This window comes from Callithrix jacchus, chromosome 8 (assembly GCF_049354715.1).
Source record: "Callithrix jacchus isolate 240 chromosome 8, calJac240_pri, whole genome shotgun sequence".
Classification (NCBI taxonomy): domain Eukaryota; kingdom Metazoa; phylum Chordata; class Mammalia; order Primates; family Cebidae; genus Callithrix; species Callithrix jacchus.
In genome coordinates this window covers 87,231,075-87,248,953 of record NC_133509.1, presented here as the reverse complement: position 1 = coordinate 87,248,953, position 17,879 = coordinate 87,231,075, and the positions used below count along the sequence as shown (strand labels likewise).

The window sequence follows — 17,879 nt, the reverse complement described above, 5'->3', positions numbered from 1 at the left end:
GAAATTGTTTAGGTACTGAGAAACTTCCCACAGAAATCCCCATACACCATTTTGAGAAATTGGACTCAAGCCATTTCCTGCTTTGGTCATTAAAAAGAAAATAGCTGTTATTTACACAGTAATCAGAATTCCATCAAGAAATGCAGACTGCATTAAATCTAAGTCATGTTATTGTCATAATCACTAGTATTAGAAAAACAAGTTTGTGGCCTTGTTCATCGCTAAAACATGTAATGTTGTTTAGCAAAGTTGTAATGAATGGGAGGCTGGGCTTTCAGAAATCAAAGGTGATCTATGTATCCTGTGGGGTGCTCTTTAAATAGTTATTGAATGACTAATCAGTTATTTCATGGGCCCTAACACAGGTGAGATGATTGTCTGAACAGGTCTATTTGAAGAAGGAAACTCATACAAAGGACTACCCTAAAGGATTCTCAGGGACGCTTCGGTGATATTCACATCACACATATAAAACTGTATTTACTTAGTCTAAAATCTCTTATAAGAAAAAATATAATTATCTAGAGAATAAAGTAAAAAAAAATGTGGATACTCTAAGTTTGCTAGCAATTTATTCTGAGCAAGAGTTTGAGTTTTATGGAAAATAATTTCTATTATGGGAACACTGACTTTTTTTTTTTTTTTTTTTTGAGACAGAGTCTTGCTCTGTAGCCCAGGCTGCAACCTCTGCCTCCTGGGTCCCGGTTCAAGCAATTCTTCTGCCTCAGCCTCTGGAGTAGCTGGGATTATAGGCACACACCACTAGGCGCAGCTAAGTTTTGTACTTTTAGTAGAGATGGGGTTTTACCATGTTGGCCAGGCTGGTCTTGAACTCTTGACCTTGTCCACCCACCTCTGCCTCCCAAAGTGCTGGAATTATAGGCATGAGCCACTATGCCTGGCCGGGAACACTGACATTTTTAAGCTCCCCTAGATTACAGGCCGTTGCATTAGGGTAAAACGTGAAGCTGATTCATATTCAGATTGCTTCCTTTTATAATCATAGGCTTTACTCATTTCCCCTACTTCTTATTGTGTTTCCCATTTTTGATGGCCTAATCTTCACTTATTAGTACTGACGCCAATGAAGGATTTTCATTTATTCCACAGACATGTACAAAGACAAGATCCTTGTTAAGGATCTCTGGGAGTCTCGGGGACATTTGAAACACAATCCCTGCTCAAGAAGTTTAAAGATGTTACAATTCAGTGATAGAAATATAAAGTAGAAAACACCATAAAAGATTACACACTAATGCTGAAATGAATATGGGAGTGCAGATATTTCTTTGATATATCAATTTTATTTGTATTTATTTATTTGAGACAGAGTCTCACTTTGTTACCCAGGCTGGAGTGCAATGGCACGATCTCACCTCACAGCAACTTCTGCCTCCTGAGTTTAAGCTATTCTCCCACTTCGCCTCCAGAGTAGCTGGTACTACAGGTGCGCACCACCATGTCCGGCTAATTTTTTTACTTTTAGTATAGACGGGGTTTCACCATGTTGGTCAGGCTGGTCTTGACCTCAAGCAATTCACCTGCCTTAGCTTCCTAAAGTGCTGGGATTATAGGATTGAGCCACCACAACTGGCCTATTTTTAGTTTTTTGAGGAACATCCATACTATTTTCCAAAATGGCTGTACTAATTTACATTCTGACCAACAGTGTATAAGGGTTTCCTTTTTTCTACAACCTTTCTAGCTCCTGTTATCATTCATCTTTTTGATAATAGCCATTCCAACAGGTATAAAGTGACATCTCATTGTGTCTTTAATTTGCATTTCCCTGATGATTAGAGATATTAAGCATTTTTTCATATATCTGTTGGCCATTTTATGTTTTCTTTTGAAAAATGTCTGTTCAGGTCCTTTGCTGCTTTTCAAATCAGATTATTTATTTTCATAATATTGATTTGTTTCTTATAATCCCATGTTCATTTCTGCATTATTCACAATAGCCAAGATATAGGAGCAAAAATGTTCATCAACAAATGAATGGATAAAGAAAATCTGGTATACACACACACACACACACACACACACACACACACAAAGTGGAATACTATACATCCATAAAGAAGGAAATTCTGTAATTTGTGATAATATGGATTAATCTAGAGGCTACTATACCAAGTGAAATATGCCAGGTGCAGGAAGTCGATTACCACATAATCTCACTTACATGTGGAATCTAAAAAAGTTTATCTCATAGAAACAGAGTAGAAAGGTAGTTACCAGACACTGGTGGGCAGGGAGGATGGGCAAAGGGGAGATGTTGATCAAAGGGTACAAAGTTTCAGTTAAGACTGCAGGAATAAGGTTTAGTGATCTAATGCACTGCATGGTGACCACAGGTGTGAGCCACCACACCTGGCCTATTTTCGGTTTTTTAAAACTAAAAATATGTTTTTCCATACTAGAAAACAGTATGGATGTTCCTCAAAAAACTAAAAATAGTTAATAATAATTGCAAAATTGCTAAAAGAATAATTTTTAATGTTCTCATCATTGAAAAATGAAAAGTTGGTGAGGCAATGTATCTGTTAATAAGCTTGATTTAATCGGTCTACAATTGTATACATAGATCAAAACATCCCATTGTATCCTATAAATATAAACAATTATTATTTGTCAAGTAAATTTATTTTTAAAAGATTACATACTAAGTTCTATGGATGTCTCTCCAAGTATAGGAAATGGACCCTATGCATCTTTGTACCCTAATTGTTAAGCTCAGTTTGCCACAGAGTAAGTTTATTGAATTGAAATCATTGAGAAACTGGAACTGGGTTAGGAGGAAACCAGGAAGACAGCTTATAGCAGAGAGAACACAAACTAGGTCTGGCCCTAAAAGGGATAAGTGGGGCCTGTATACAGGCATATGAAGAAGAGCTTTCAGGTTAGAAGGGAGATTGTATGAGGCGGGTGAATCACGAGGTCAAGAGATCGAGACCATCCTGGTCAACATGGTGAAACCCCGTCTCTACCATCTATGATGATGGGTGTGATAATCATTGCAGGCCAGCCTGGGTGACCCCGGGAGACCCTGTCTGGAAAAAAAGAAAAAAAAAAAAAAAGCGGATAGACGAGTCCCAAGGCTGAATGTTAAAAGACCAGGACTCGGGATTAGAGGACCTGGCTCTATCACTACCCAGCTCCAAGTCCTTGCTCTTGTCATCTCACTTCTGAACTGGGCCTGTTTGCTCCTATTAGAGAGGGTGGCTTCCACCCCTGCTGTCCAGTACAGTGGGGACTAGCAGCCACATTTGACTATGAAATGGGTCTCGTTTGCGTCAAATACACACTGGATTTCAAAGACAAAAAAGTCAAATATCTTACTAATAACTTGAATATTGATTATATATACTATTCTGAAATAGTATTTTGCACATTCAGGGTTAAATAAAAATATTTTTAAAATAAAAAATAAAATGTACCTGTTATTTTTACTATTTTGATGTGGCTACTAAAAATATAAATGACATATGCCGCCCAGGTCTAGATGCTCTCTAATATCCCTTTTAGCTTTAAGACTCCTCCAGGAACACGGTGGACACGTAATTCGTACGATTTGATTTCCTCGCATTGAGATACGGAAGGATTGGCCGGGAGTGAGCGGGTGGGACGGGGCGGGGCCCGGGGCCCCGCAGGAAAACACAGGCCCCTCTGGCTTTCGCTCTCGCTCTGGGAGCTGGAAGGACCCTCGACTCCTGCGCGGGATCTGGGGTTGTGCGCGCTGATCGCATCTCCAGACTGGGGGCGTCAGGAGGTCGGGGACGGGCGCGGCGGGCCGGGCGGGGCCGAGCCGGGAAGCGGGTCGGTGCGTCAGCCTCACGCGCTGCGAAGGAACCGGTCCGAGGCCCCGGGCGGCCGGCGCGGGCGCCGCGGCACGTCCGCAGGCTGGGTCGCGAGGTGGCGACCGCTGAGAGGCAGGAGGGCCGAGGCGGGCCTGGGAGGCGGCCCGGAGGTGGGGCGCCGCCGGGGCCGGCCCGCGCGGGCTTCATCTGAGGGCGCACGGCCTGCGACCGAGCGTGCGGACTCCCAGCCGTGAAGCGACGAGCGGCTGCCGGAGCGGCTATGGGCCGCGGCTCGGGATTCCTGATTGGCCTCCTGGGCGCCGTGTGGCTACTGGGCTCGGGCCACGGCGAGCAACAGCCCCCGGAGACCGCAGCACAGAGGTGCTTCTGCCAGGTGAGCAATGTGTGCTTTGGTGCTGCGGGTCCCGACGCCCTCCGCGGCACGCTGTGTCCCGCACGCCCAGGCAGGTGAGCGGCTGGGGGTGCGACTTTGCGTCTCTTCCTGCCGAGAATAAGACTCCGGTGCTGCTGCCTGGTGGCCGGGACTGAATCTTCAGCTCGCCTGGCTTGGCTTGGACCGGGCCCCCTCGGCAGCCTGGACGTCGGCGCGCCCTCCGGTGCCTGGGACCAGGAGAGGGGTGTGGGTGCACGCTGTGGAGTGGATTTATGCATCTTGGTTGAGCTCTGCCCTGGGAGACTGTGCACAGTGTATACCCAGAGCACAGCCAGTATTTGCTAGTTTCACAGAACCTAGATCTTCCTAACTTCAGACTTGACCAGGAACTTGTGTACCCAGTGCGTGTGCTGCGTGCATTTCGCCAGCCTTTCTGGCTAAGACGTTTGTGGGCTGCTCTCAGATCTCGATGTTAGGCGGAAGAATGGCTGCATGTGGTTTTTCTGTATAAACCCAACTACCTGATGTCTTTGGGACTGCAGTTGCCCTCTGGTTTCTGGCCCTGTGTGCTTTTTTTTTCGAACGTAATGAGATTCTCTGATTCTGACACCCATTAAGCTGGTATGAATTGGGAGGATGGTCCTTATTCTTCAAAGCACAAGTTTGATTACAGACAGATTATGATCTTTTCTTTCTGTACGAGATGTGGTTCCTTGAGCAAAAAATTCAGAGAAACTTACAGGTTTCCATTATCCTCAGTATCTGGCATTTCAATGTGATTACTCTTGTCAAAGCCACCTTTTGATTGACTCTGTTGATAAAAATTACTTTTTATACAAAATTAAGGGGTAGGCATCCATGTTATTCCTAAGTGGATTTTGCTATTTATTATCGGAAATAACATTTTATGTGTTTAGGAGCAAGGTACCATGTCAAAGTAAAGATGCGTTTAAATATGAAAGGGTTTTCTTTCACGGCTTTACATTCTTGGATTTTGTTGTTTTGCTGAGTGATTTGGGAGTTGAGGTGTTATCTAGGAAACTAAGAGAAGTTGAAAGAAAATTGCTGCTTCACAAAACAGACATTGAAAAGTTCTTTACCCTCAATGATTGCAAACGACACACAATCAAGTACCTAAAAGGAAAAAGGGTTATTTTTTCTTCTGATATAATGTAACATAGAGATTAAACATTTAAAATATAACATAGAAGTAAATGACCTTAAAATAAAATATTCGATACAGAAAGAAGATGTCCAGTGTAACATTTTCAATTACATTCTGGAGATTTGGATAGTGGAATAAAAAAGTACGTGTTGAACTCTTCAACTTTCACTTTTTTTTTCCTTAATAACCTTTTTGGAGTTCTGCTTAAAATTGGAGAACTTTAAATTGTTGATATTTATTTTCTTTTCCTTTTAACTGGTGATTAAACTGTTTTCCTCTTTCACAGTATCCTCAGATTCAAATGCTTCCTTAACATCAAATTTTGTTAAGCCCCTTTCTTCTTCTCTTAGAACAAGGGTAGATATCTGTGTTCCTTTTCAGAGTCAACCTTGAAAAATAGTAAATTGGGTATGGTAGTTCCAGCCTGTAATCCCAGCACTTTGGGAGGCTGAGGTCGGAGTATTTCTTGAGTCCAGGAGTTCAAGACCAGCATGGGCAACATAGTGAACCATCTGGGTGTGATGGTGTGTGCCTGTGGTCGCAGCTACTTGGGAGGCTGAGGTGGGAGGGTGGCTTGAGCCCAGGAGTTTGAGACTAGCCTGGTGACCCTGTCTGTATTAGTCCGAGTTCTCTAAAGCTACCGAACTAAAGAAATATATACATATAAAGGGGAGTTTATTAAGTATTAATTTACACGATCACAAGGTCCCACAATGGGCTATCTGCAGGCTGAGGAACAAGGAGGACCAGTCTGAATTCTTAAACTGAAGAACTTGGAGTCCGATATTTGAGGGCAGGAAGCATCCAGCATGGGAGAAAGACGTAGGCTGGGAGGCTAGGCCAGTCTCTCTTTTCACATTTTTCTTCCTGCTTATATTCTAGCTACGCTGGCAACTGATTAGATTGTACCCACCCAGATTCAGGGTGGGTCTGCCTTTCCCAGACCAATGACCAGTGATTGAGGCTGCAGTAAGCCATGATTGCACCACTGTGCTCCAGTGTGGGTTGACAGAGCGAGAGTCTGCCTCAAAATAATAATAATAATAATAAAGTAAATTGAGGATCATATAGTTAAAAAAATAGTTCTAACAGAAATTTAGAAATTGAGAATGGTCCACTTATGAGGGATCCTAAACAAAAATAAAAAAAATAGATTAAAATATGTTCTACTTAAATAAACTAAGAACAGAGACTGTCAATTCCAGTTCAACAAATGAAACAATATGGCTGGTAACGGAAGGGATGAGGATGAGGGGAGAAGGGAGGAGAGGCGGCAGAGAAAAATAGAGGCAAGCTTATAGACAGATACACACAGAAAAACAGCGTGAGAAGAAAAAGAAAAAAAATGGAGAAAGAAAAGGGAGATAAATGGTGCAAATCATTCATTCAACAAACGTAACCACTCTGCACATTGACCAGTGTTTGTGATACAGAAATAACTATGGCATTATCCCGGCCTTGAAGAGCTTACAGTTTAATGAATAATGTTCATTGGGAATTCATGGGAGGCACAGATCCTAAGCACTTAAAAAACAAGTCAGGAAATACTGCTAGGAACTATGTCAAAAAACTAAATTTTCATGTAATGTTTGGAAATACAAGTTAAAGTCTTCTCTAATTCTGTTTACAATATCCGGTGAGCTGCACAGTTCTGTTGTTTTGTTATAGTTTCATCTTTTCTTCCTGATGCCTGTCCTTACCACATCTGCCTTCGGTTACCACATCCCCACCCATCGTTCCCCGTTGCAGGGTGCCTGGCTTATAGTAGGGTTTAGTTCACAGAATGTCAGCTCTGATTTGAGCCAGAGCAGTGACCTTAGAAAGTCATTGATTTAAAATGTATAGAGCTCTACAAGAAATCTGATTAAATTCGACAGGCGTATGTTGAAACCTACTGTTAACAATTTTTGGGAGATAAAAAAATGCATTTAAAAAAAAGGTCTGACACTTCGAAGTAGTGAGCCTGGTAAATAATTGGTGCTCAACAAGTCCTAGGGAAATTATAAGGTGTAAGCACTATGCCAGCAGGAATATATTTTTAAAATTATTCTGCTTAGCAAGCCATTTGCATGTTTTCTGGAACTGATCTTTCAAATGGGTTGATAGCTCCTACTGAGTCTTTGAATCCGGTCAGTTGCTACATATGCCCGTTAGTTGACATCAGATCCTACTAAAACCATTTCACTGTATGTTGTAAGTTTCTTTAATAATAGTGCTTAAGTGTTAGTTGCTCAAAATGAGTGATTAATCGCCTTAGACTTGTAAATCTGTATATGTAACCTCATGTAAGAATTGTGTATACAACCTTATATGAGATTATATATATGGATCATGTAAGGTTGTATATACAATCCTTACATAAACTTTTAAAACTTTTTATTTTTAATTTTTTTTCACAGGAAATTGGCTTTCCTCCACTTTTGCGTGAATAAATCTATGAATTTTTTTTCCCCTGTGATCCAAAATGTCTATGAATTTTTTTTTTTTTTTGAGATGGAGTTTCGTTCTGTTGCCCAAGCCGGAGTGCAATGGCATGATCTCGGCTCACTGCAACCTCTGCCTCCCGGGTTCAAGGGATTCTCCTGCCTCAGCCTCTCGAGTAGCTGGGACTACAGGTGCACACCACTATGCCTGGCTAATTTTTTTTTTTTTTAGTAGAAACAGAGTTTCACTATGTTAGCCAGGCTTGTCTTGAACTCCTGACCTCAGGCGGTCCACCCACCTCAGCCTCCCAAAGTGCTGGGATTACAGGTGTGAGCCACCGTGCCCAGCCTGTCTATGAAGTTTTAACACGTGTAGTTCACATAAACATCTCCAAAATCAGGACCTACCGTTTCCTTAAATCAAAATAGTTTTTGTAGTAATAGGTATGGGCTTGAAGCAAATAAAGACCTTTCACAGTTTCTTATTTCTTTCTGACAATTATTGCCCCCTTATATACCATTAGAGAGAATGAATGTGACAGAACTTTACTCCCAATTAATGGCAAAGCAGAATGTATTTTAAAGAAATAACCTCAGAATAAATACTGAAGCCCAGATATGGAGGCACTATTGACATCTTTTTAAGTTAATTAGAAATAAGTTGGTAAACTCTTATTTGCTCACAATGTTCTGTCAATCTTAATATGTCTAGTGCTAGTAACACTCAGGATAGCTTATTTAGAGTGCAGTAAATCTCTGTCAGGCTAATGAAAGGGGAGAGTAGCTAAGAGTCCAAAATAAATACTCCAAAAATGGATCTTTTTAAGTTCGGAGTGCATTTAGCAGATTTAACCTGTCAAGTGTCTTATTAGGTCAGTTGAAATGATGGTTTTAGGTGTTAGCACCAGTGGCTGGGCCATGGGAGAGACACTTGCTAATATGTTGAGTGGTGGGTGGAAAGAAACCCGGGATTAAAACTTAGTCAGAGGGATCTTTGAAACAGGTTTTACTGGAGAGGTGTCCACTGACTCTCAGTGTGTGCTGCATTCCAGGCTTTTTGAGTACACTGTGTGGAAAAAATATTTTCCTGATGGTTGCCAGTCATTTGACAATAATTTAAAAGTTTTAGCAAGACTAAGACTTTAAAGCCAAAATGACCTGTAGCATTTTATGTCCTTAGAATGGTGCCTACCACCTGGTGTGGAATCTTTAGTATTTCTCTGCTTCCATTGACAGACTTGTCCCAGTGTACTTCTTTCAACAGATGAGTACTTTTCATGTTCCTTTTTATAGTCATAAAACCCAATAAAATTAAATACACCTAAAGTTCTTTGCCAAATAAAGCACACTTCGATCACATAGATTTATTTATGTATCTCCCTCCACCTTTATTGAGGTATAATTGACACATAAAAATTGCATCTATTTAAGGTGTGTACCACATAATGTTTTGATATATAAGATCCTTGACCTTTTTTTTTTTTTTTTGAGATGGAGTCTCAAATGATTGAGATGCAGATTGGAGTGCAGTGGCATGATCTCTGCCCACTAAAATCTCTGCCTCCTGGGTTCAAGTGATTCTTCTGCCTCAGCCTTCCAAGTAGCTGGGACTACAGGTACCCACCACCTTGCTCTGTTGGCCAGGCTGGTTTCGAATTCCTGACCTCAGGTGATCTGTGTGCCTTGGCCTCCCAAGGTACTGGGATTATAGGCATGAGCAACCATGCCCAGCTCTTGCCCATTTTTTAATTGGGTTATTTTTTGTTGTTGTTGTTGAGTTGTATGAGTGCCTTTTATATTTTGGATATAAACATCTTGTCAGACAGATGGTCTGCAAATATTTTCTCCCATTCTGTAGGTTGTCTTTTCATTTTGTTGCTTGTTTCTTTGTTGCATAGAAACATTTTAGTTGCATGTAGTCCCACTTACTTATTTTTGCTTTTGTTGCTGGTGTTTTCGGTGTCACATAAAAAATCGTTGCCAAGACTAATGTCATGGAGACTAATGTCCTATGTTTTCTTCTAAAAGTCTTGCTGTTTCAGGTCTTATATTTAAGTTTTTAATCAGCTTTGAGTTGGTTTTTGTGTATGTTTTATGATAAAGATCCAATTTCATTTTTTTTTGCATGTGGATATCTAGTTTTCCCACCACCATTTATTGATGAGACTGTCTTTTCCCATTGTATGGTCTTGCTGTCTTTGTCAAAGATTAGTTGGCCAGATATGTGGGTTTATTTCTGGGCTACCTATTGTTTTCCGTTGATCTATGTATGTGTTTCTATGCTGATACAACACTGTTGTGATACTGTAGCTTTGTGGTATAATTTGAAATTAGAAAGTATGCTGCTTCCAGATTTGTTCTTCTTGCAAAATTGCTTTAGCTACTTGGGGTCTTTGCAGCTCCATATAAATTTTACAATTATTTTTTTCTATTTTTGTGAAAAATGCCATTGCAGTTTTGATAGAAATTGCATTGAATCTGTAGAACACTTTGGGTGTTATGGACATTTTAACAATATTAATTCTTCCAATTTATGAACATAGGATATCTTTCCATTTATTTGTGTAATCTTCAGTTTTTTATCATTGCTCTTTAGTTACCAGCACACTAATCTTTCCTCTCCTTGTTAAATGTATTCCTAAGTGTTTTATTCTTTTTGATTCTATTGTAAATATAACTTTTATAGTTTTTTTGGATAGTTCATTGTTAGTGTATAGAAACACAATTGATTTTTATATGTTGATTTTGTATCTTGCAATTTTATGGAATTTATTAGTTTAATGGTTTTCTGGTGGAGTCTTTAGGATTTTCTATATATAAGATCATATCATCTGCAAACAGACAATTTTACTTCTATTTTTATTTACATTTATTTATTTATTTTTTGAGATGGAGTTCGCTCTTGTTGCCCAGGCTGGAGTGCAATGGCGTGATCTCAGTTAACCGAAACCTCCACCTCCTGGGTTCAAGTGATTCTCCTGCCTCAGCCTCCTGAGTAGCTGAGATTACAGGTATATGCCATCACGCTTGGCTAATTTTTATATTTTTAGTAGAGACAGGGTTTCTCCATGTTGGTCAGGCTGGTCTCAAACTCCCGACCTCAGGTGATCTGCCCACCTTGGCCTCCCAAAGTGCTGGGATTATAGGCGGGAGTCACCTTGCCTGGCCAGTTCTTTATTTTTTATTTGGATACCTTTTATTTCTTTCTCTTTCCTAATTCACACTTTGAGTATGTTTAAAAGGCATTTCATAAAAAAAGAGGTGTAGTGAGCCGAGATCACACCATTGCACTCCAGCCTGGGAAACAAGAGTGAAACTCTGTCTCAAAAAAAAAAAGTATATGCGGAATTAATTCTTTTTTTTTTGGAGACAGAGTCTCGCTCTGTCGCCCAGTCTGGGAGTGCGGTGGCACAGTCTCACTCATTGCAACCTTCCACTCCCAGGTTCAAGCAGTTCTCCTGCCTAGCTCCCAAGTAGCTGGGACTACAGGCGCATGCCACCACATACTGCTATTTTTTTGTATTTTTGGTAGAGATGGGGTTTCACTGTGTTAGCCAGGATGGTCTCCATCTTTTGACCTTGTAATCCGCCCGCGTAGGCCTGCCAAAGTGCTGGGATTACGGGCCTCAGCCACCGCACCTGGCTGAGGAATATACTCTGATAGTGCTTTGAGTGGAAAAATGATAATGTATGATAAGACTAGAATATATGGGTACACAAGAAAACTTTAGAAAGTGTTGTTTTTTTTTAATCTATCATTGCAAATTAAAGGATACTTCTAACATGAGAATAGTGAACAAGCAGTACAAGGTAATTTTCCTTTATCCTGCCTTTTGTGTTTGGTCAAATCAAAGAGTCATCAGAGAAAGTAATTGAGGCTCCCTGCACACCTAACTGTTGGTTATCTAGTTCTTTGTTCCACTGGGGCTATATTTGTCAAAGTTTTGGGAAATGTTAGCTGCACATTTGGCTGTATTTTTCTTATTCGTTAGGAAAATGCCATGTGGTGCTTTGGGGAATAACAAATGCTTCCCTTTCATTGGAAGCATTTAAGCAGAAGTAGGTTAATAATAATGATTAACATGTACTGACAATTTACTTTGTACTGTTTACCTTGGTATCAAATCTTTGAGATGAAAACTATTACTATTTTCTCTTAAGATGAGAAACCAAGGCCTAGAGAGGTTAAATAACCCAGGTAAAGTGAAAGAGTAATGACTGGCAAAGATGGGATTCAAACCTAAGGAGGCCTGATGTTAGAACATACATGCTAACTTCTTACACACTGCCTATTTTTTGAGGGATGTGAATGGAGGGACTTGCTGTTTGGCTTGGGTGGTTGTAACAGAAAGGCTTCCAAGGCTCTCTACCTCTTAAAAGACTAGGATTTTTTTTTTTTTTTTTTTTTTTTTTTTTTTTTTTGAGGCAGTATCTTACTCTGTCATCCAGGCTGGAGTACCTTCGCATGATTATGGCTCCCTGCAGCCTCGACCTCCCTGGCTCAAGCAATTCTCCCAACTTAGCCTCCTAATTGGCTGGAACTACAGACATGCACCACAGTGCCTCACTAATTTTATAAATTTTTTTGTAGAGACGGGGCCTCACTGTGTTGCGCAGGCTAGTTTCGAACTCCTGGGCTCAAGCAATCCTCCTGCCTTTGCCTCTCAAAGTGCTGGGATTACAGGTGTGAACCACCATGCCTGACCAAAAGTCTAAAATTCTAGAGTGGTTCATGTTATCTGTCAGGCCTACCTTGGTCCTCCTATTTACCATCCCTCAAATAGGGCTTCTTATTGCTGCTTATTAGATTGGCCTGCTACCAAAAGTTTAGAGCATTAGAGCAGTGAGCCTCAAACGTTAGGATACTAACCTTTAAAAAACATAAACATTTAAAAAAATTCAGATTCCTATGGTATCTGAGTTCTATTTCACTTGGGATATAGTGTAGTAGTGACTTTCTCCCTTACCTAATTGTTCCACGTAGTCGTTATTGATGCAGCCTCAGCACGTTCTGATACAGCATCCAGTCCTCCTTGTTACAGGTTGGCACCTGTAGTCTTAGTTGACGTAATAGGATTTTGCTTTGTTTCCAGGATCCTGTTCTGTGTCTATTAACTGTATTTCACATTAGCCCTTTCCTGAGGCTCAATCCTTTTTTTTGAGACAGGATCTCACTCCCATTGCCCATGCTGGAGTGCAGTGGTGCAATCTCGGCTCACCTTAGCCTCGGCTTCCCAGGCTCAAGCCATCCTCCCACCTCAGCCTCCTAAGCAGCTGGGACTGCAGGCGTATGCCACCATGCCTGGCTAATTTTCTTTGTATTTTTAGTAGACACAGGGTTTTGCCATGTTGTCCAGGCTGGTCTGGAATTCCTGGGCTCAAGAAATCTGCCCACTTGGGCCTCCCAGAGCGCTGGGATTACAGGCATGAGCCACCGTGCCTGGCTGACACTCTATTCTAGTAATATGCTTTGTTCTCTAGTTTCTAGAACTGGTCCTGCCACCATCTTCGCCAGACTCCCTCCCAGGGATCAGGTTGGCAGGCTTATCTGAGCTGTCGGATGGCATGGATTTCCAAGAATCTTCCTGTCTTTCCTTTGCTGAGCTGTCTTCATCCATTGAATCTCCTGCCCTGCTACCTGTGGTTGAGAATACCTTCTACTCCATATTTCAGGAAGGGGCAAAACATTTTAAAATCTACCATTTATCCTGCCTTCTTTCCCTTTGAGGTCTCTTGGCTGTATGCCACCTCTACTCCGGAGGATTTTTGCATTACTTTCTGGTTTGGGGCTTCTTAGAGCTTCCTTTGTAATTAGGATAGAGATAGGAAGAATGTCGTGTACAAAAGGTTGTTTATCTTTGCTGCTTTCTTTACTTGCTGTGTGTTTCTGCCTCCTGTGCTTGTGCACTGAGCATACCATAGGTGACATGGTGCTAGATACGTTTAATGAGGCAGTGTCATGCTGGTCTTCAGTGATGAGTGATAATAGACAACATTGATTCATTCACCCACCTTTTCCACAAATAATAACAATAATAATTTTTTTAGTGGCAGGATCTCACTTTGTCGCGGAGGTTGGGGTGCAGTGCAGTGGTGCAATCTCGGCTGACTGCAACCTTTGCCTTTTGGGTTCAAGTGATTCTCCTGCTTCAGCTGCCCCAGTAGCTGAGACTACAGGCGCAGGCCACCATGCCCAGCTAATTTTTATATTTCTGGTAGAGATGGGGTTTCGCTATGTTGGTCAGGCTGGTCTCCAATTCCTAACCTCAAGTGATCCTCCTCCCTTGGCCTCCAGAGTGCTGGGATTACAGGTCACAAATAATTATTGAGCATCAATAATTAATGTGCTTTCTGAAATTATATAATTTTTCTCTCAAGGATTTTATATCCTAGTGAGCAGGAGCAAAATAGATAAATTTATTGCTGTGAGGTATGGTAATACTTAGATAATAGTGTGTAAAGTGTCCTGGGAGCCGCTGGGAGAGGCAGATAACCCAGCAGGTAGTAAGAGTAGCAGAAGGACTGCTTCCTGAAAAAGGTAATACTGAGCTGAGTCTTGAAGATATTGTATTTTTACCTTAAAAATGAATTCCTGGGGGGCTGGGATGCGTGGCTTGAAACTTGCTCTCAAGTTTTTCATGTGTTTCTTTTTGTAACTTAACGTCTCTACTTTGCAGATAGCTCTTTGGCCTTTGCAGTCTCTGTGTCTGTCATTCTTTGTATAATAATTTGTATCAAAGGGGAGAAACAGCTATTTTTTTGTCCCTAGAAGTTCTGCTCTTAAGGTTCAAAAGAAAGTTTGAAACATCAAATCTTTTAGCTTAGAAGTACTTTGTGTTGTTGGTATCCAAAATTAGGACTCTGAGATTTTTGTGTATTCAGAGAATTTTTAGTAGGAAAAAGGACAAATTTGCATATGAAATGAAAATAGTTATTACATGGCAAAATGTGTAGATGAGATTTCTAGAAACTGAATTAGTCCAAAACAAATAAGAGTAGGAAGAGCAGTAAAAAGTTTCTCTTGAATATTGCAGTTATCATCCAATGTATTCTTATTTCTTTTAGGTGAAAAATTTCCATTACTGTTTTGCTATATTCTCAAATTAAAAGAAAGTTTAGGATTTTATGGTATTCTAAAATACTGAATCTTAATTCAGTATTTCAATAGAATATTATTTATTGCTTTCGTATCAGTGATTTTAAAATTATTTATTTCTAGGTAATAGATGTTCCTAAAATATAATCCAAAGTAGTTTAAAATGCAATTATCTAGACTAAAGTATGGTAAAGATCTCTTTTCTGCAGCATGCTATATTTAAAATTTTTTTTCTAGGTTGTTTTGTTTGGTTTTGTTTTTGGAATCATGATATATTTGTTTCTTAAAGCAATCTTTAATTAATTCTTTAGGTGTTTTTCTAGCCCAAATAAACATCTAAGAATTTTAGTTTAATTTGGCAAGGAACACTGGTGAAAAAAAGAAAAAAAAATCTGGTTTCATAACTGATAATATTTATTATCATTACCATTGTGTCCTAGGAGTGTATTTAATAGCTTGATTTAGTAAATATCATTAAGACATTAGCTTTAAAAATGTAAAGATCAGGATTGACTTTGAGGTCAGTTTGCTGTTTCAGTGTTAGTAATGATAAGTAATTTCTAAGCACCATTCCAAATCTTTAGGAAATTGTTATAGCCCAATATTTGAGGGTTGTTAGATCCTTACTGAAAACAAAGGATGGGAATGCAGCTGTGCTTCAGGAAAGACAGTGAAAGTGGGAGCTGGAAACCCCTCAGGTCTCCAAGTAGCATATACTCTCTAGCTATCTCCTACCTCTGCTTCTTTGTCTATCTTTTTCTACCCCCGCCCCCAACCCGAGAATTCCAAAGACAATCAAGCTTTGTGTATCTTTTAAAACCTTTACTCTCTCTGCCAACTGGCTCATGTGCTCCTCAGTTCACATTATGGAGTATTCGTTTACTGGTCTAGCCACAGGAGACATCTCTTCTTGTTAGTCTCAATTCTAGGTTCCCGGAGAGGCGATCATGACCGGGTTTGAGTTAGATGCCTACCCTTAGTCAGGTCAACTTTGGCCTGGAGGGCAGAGTTACAAAATAAATGATTGCCAGGGAACTAGTCTCTCTCTCACTTTCTCTCTCTCTCTCTCTCTCTGTGTGTGTGTGTGTATGTGCGCGCGCCTGTGCTTGCATGTGAACACACGTGTCATGAGCTCTGCACACCCTACAGAAGTATTCACTGTATTCCTCTTGGTATATAGCAAGAGCAGCAGTATTACTAGATTATTGTCATACCCCATCTCAAGAAATTATGTGGGAGGAGGGAGGATAAGGATTGGTTGAGTAGGGGGCTGTTTCATAACAACCATGTGAGGAAAAAGAATCCTGTTGCATCTAGGACATTTCCATTTAATATTTCATTTTCTTTGTAACAGGTTAGTGGTTACTTGGATGATTGTACCTGTGATGTTGAAACCATTGATAGATTTAATAACTACAGGCTTTTCCCAAGACTACAAAAACTTCTTGAAAGTGACTACTTTAGATATTACAAGGTATTTTTAATTTTAAATTTTTATATAAGAATAAAGTTTAAGTGGATAGTTACATTTTCTTAAGAATTACTGAACTTCAAAATTGTGGTTATTATTTAAAATTGATATAGTCTTTATTAAGAAAATTCAGTTCATAAGATTGTACCATGTGATTCTGAAACCATCCATTGGATAATTTTAATAACTGAATTTTACACTCTAAAGTTAGAACCTCATTGGTTAAATTGAAGTTAGAACAGAAATTATTATATATTTTTATCAAGATAGTGAGATTATAATTTTCTAAAACAGATTGGCTCCAATTAATTAAAATAATTAAATGTTTTTTAGTAGAATCATGACTTTATTTTGACCTGTATTATTTTAACAAATCACTTGTGCTATTTTATCTTGAGATATTTACTAGGAGAGTTTAGAAAACCTGATCATTGGAGTATTTAGTTGTAATCAGAGTTTAAAATTGTCTATTCTCTACCTATTAACTCTTTCTTGTTTGAAAAGAATAGGAGTCGAGCTACTTTGGCTCCTAGTTGCCATCGGTTCATGGTCTATTTAGTGGCAGTCTGTGTCTTTTTTTTTTTTAGACAGAGTCTTGCTTTGTCACCGAGGCTGTAGTGCAGTGGTCTCAGCTCGCTGCAACTTCTGCTTCCTGGGTTCAGGCAATTCTCTTGCCTCGGCCTCCCGAGTAGCTGGGATTACAGGCGCCTGCCACCATACTCGGCTAATTTTTGTATTTTTAGTGGAGACGGGGTTTAGCCATGTTGGCCAGGCTGGTCTCGAACTCCTGACCTCAGGTGATCCACCCACCTTGGCATCCCAAAGTGCTAGGATTATAGGCATAAGCCACCGTGCCTGGCCCAGTCTGTGTCTTTCTAACCAGGTCTACCAATGTACTTATACTAGCCTCACATTTATACTGTTGTTGGAATCTGGCAACAGATAGGTAGAAGAAATAATGTATTTGCAGCTGAGATCATGACCAAGTTATAGCACCATAATTTGTAACTGTCAGTTATTATCTTGGGATTCTGATTTTTATAACTCTTTTTCTGTTATCATTTTATAGGTAAACCTGAAGAGGCCATGTCCTTTCTGGAATGACATCAGCCAGTGTGGAAGAAGGGACTGTGCTGTCAAACCATGTCAATCTGTAAGAACCATGTATACATTTAAGACTGTTACATCCTTTTTCATCCATTAGAACTTTTTGTTTTATTTATTTGTTTTAAGAACTTTTCATTTTTTTAAAAAACAGATGAGATTTCTCCATGTTGCCCAGGTTGGTCTTGAACTTCTGGGCTCCAGCAATCCACCTGCTTTAGCCTCCCAGAGTGTTGGGATTACAGGTGTGAGCCACTGTACCCGACCCGTTACAACTTTTTAAAGGGGGCCAATATAACTAAAATAATTGTGCTGTCCTTAGTTTAAATATAACATTCAATATTTATACATTAAAAACCTAAACTTATAAAACCTATTTTGAATTATACTGCCTTTATAATAATAGGATTAAAATTTTGTGGTTAA

The 17,879-nt window shown here is 39.9% G+C and overlaps 1 protein-coding gene across 1 annotated transcript in view; it reads left to right on the top strand.

Annotated features, from left to right (window-relative positions):
• The first annotated feature begins 4,034 nt into the window (after positions 1–4,034).
• The window catches only part of ERO1A (endoplasmic reticulum oxidoreductase 1 alpha), a 60,242-nt gene continuing 46,397 nt past the window's right edge, over positions 4,035–17,879 (top strand). Inside the window, exons 1-3 of the mRNA XM_002753909.6 lie at positions 4,035–4,194; positions 16,233–16,352; positions 17,419–17,502. Of these exons, the coding sequence (XP_002753955.1) occupies positions 4,081–4,194; positions 16,233–16,352; positions 17,419–17,502 (318 nt within the window). The 5' untranslated portion in view covers positions 4,035–4,080. The remainder of the gene's footprint in view (positions 4,195–16,232; positions 16,353–17,418; positions 17,503–17,879) is intronic.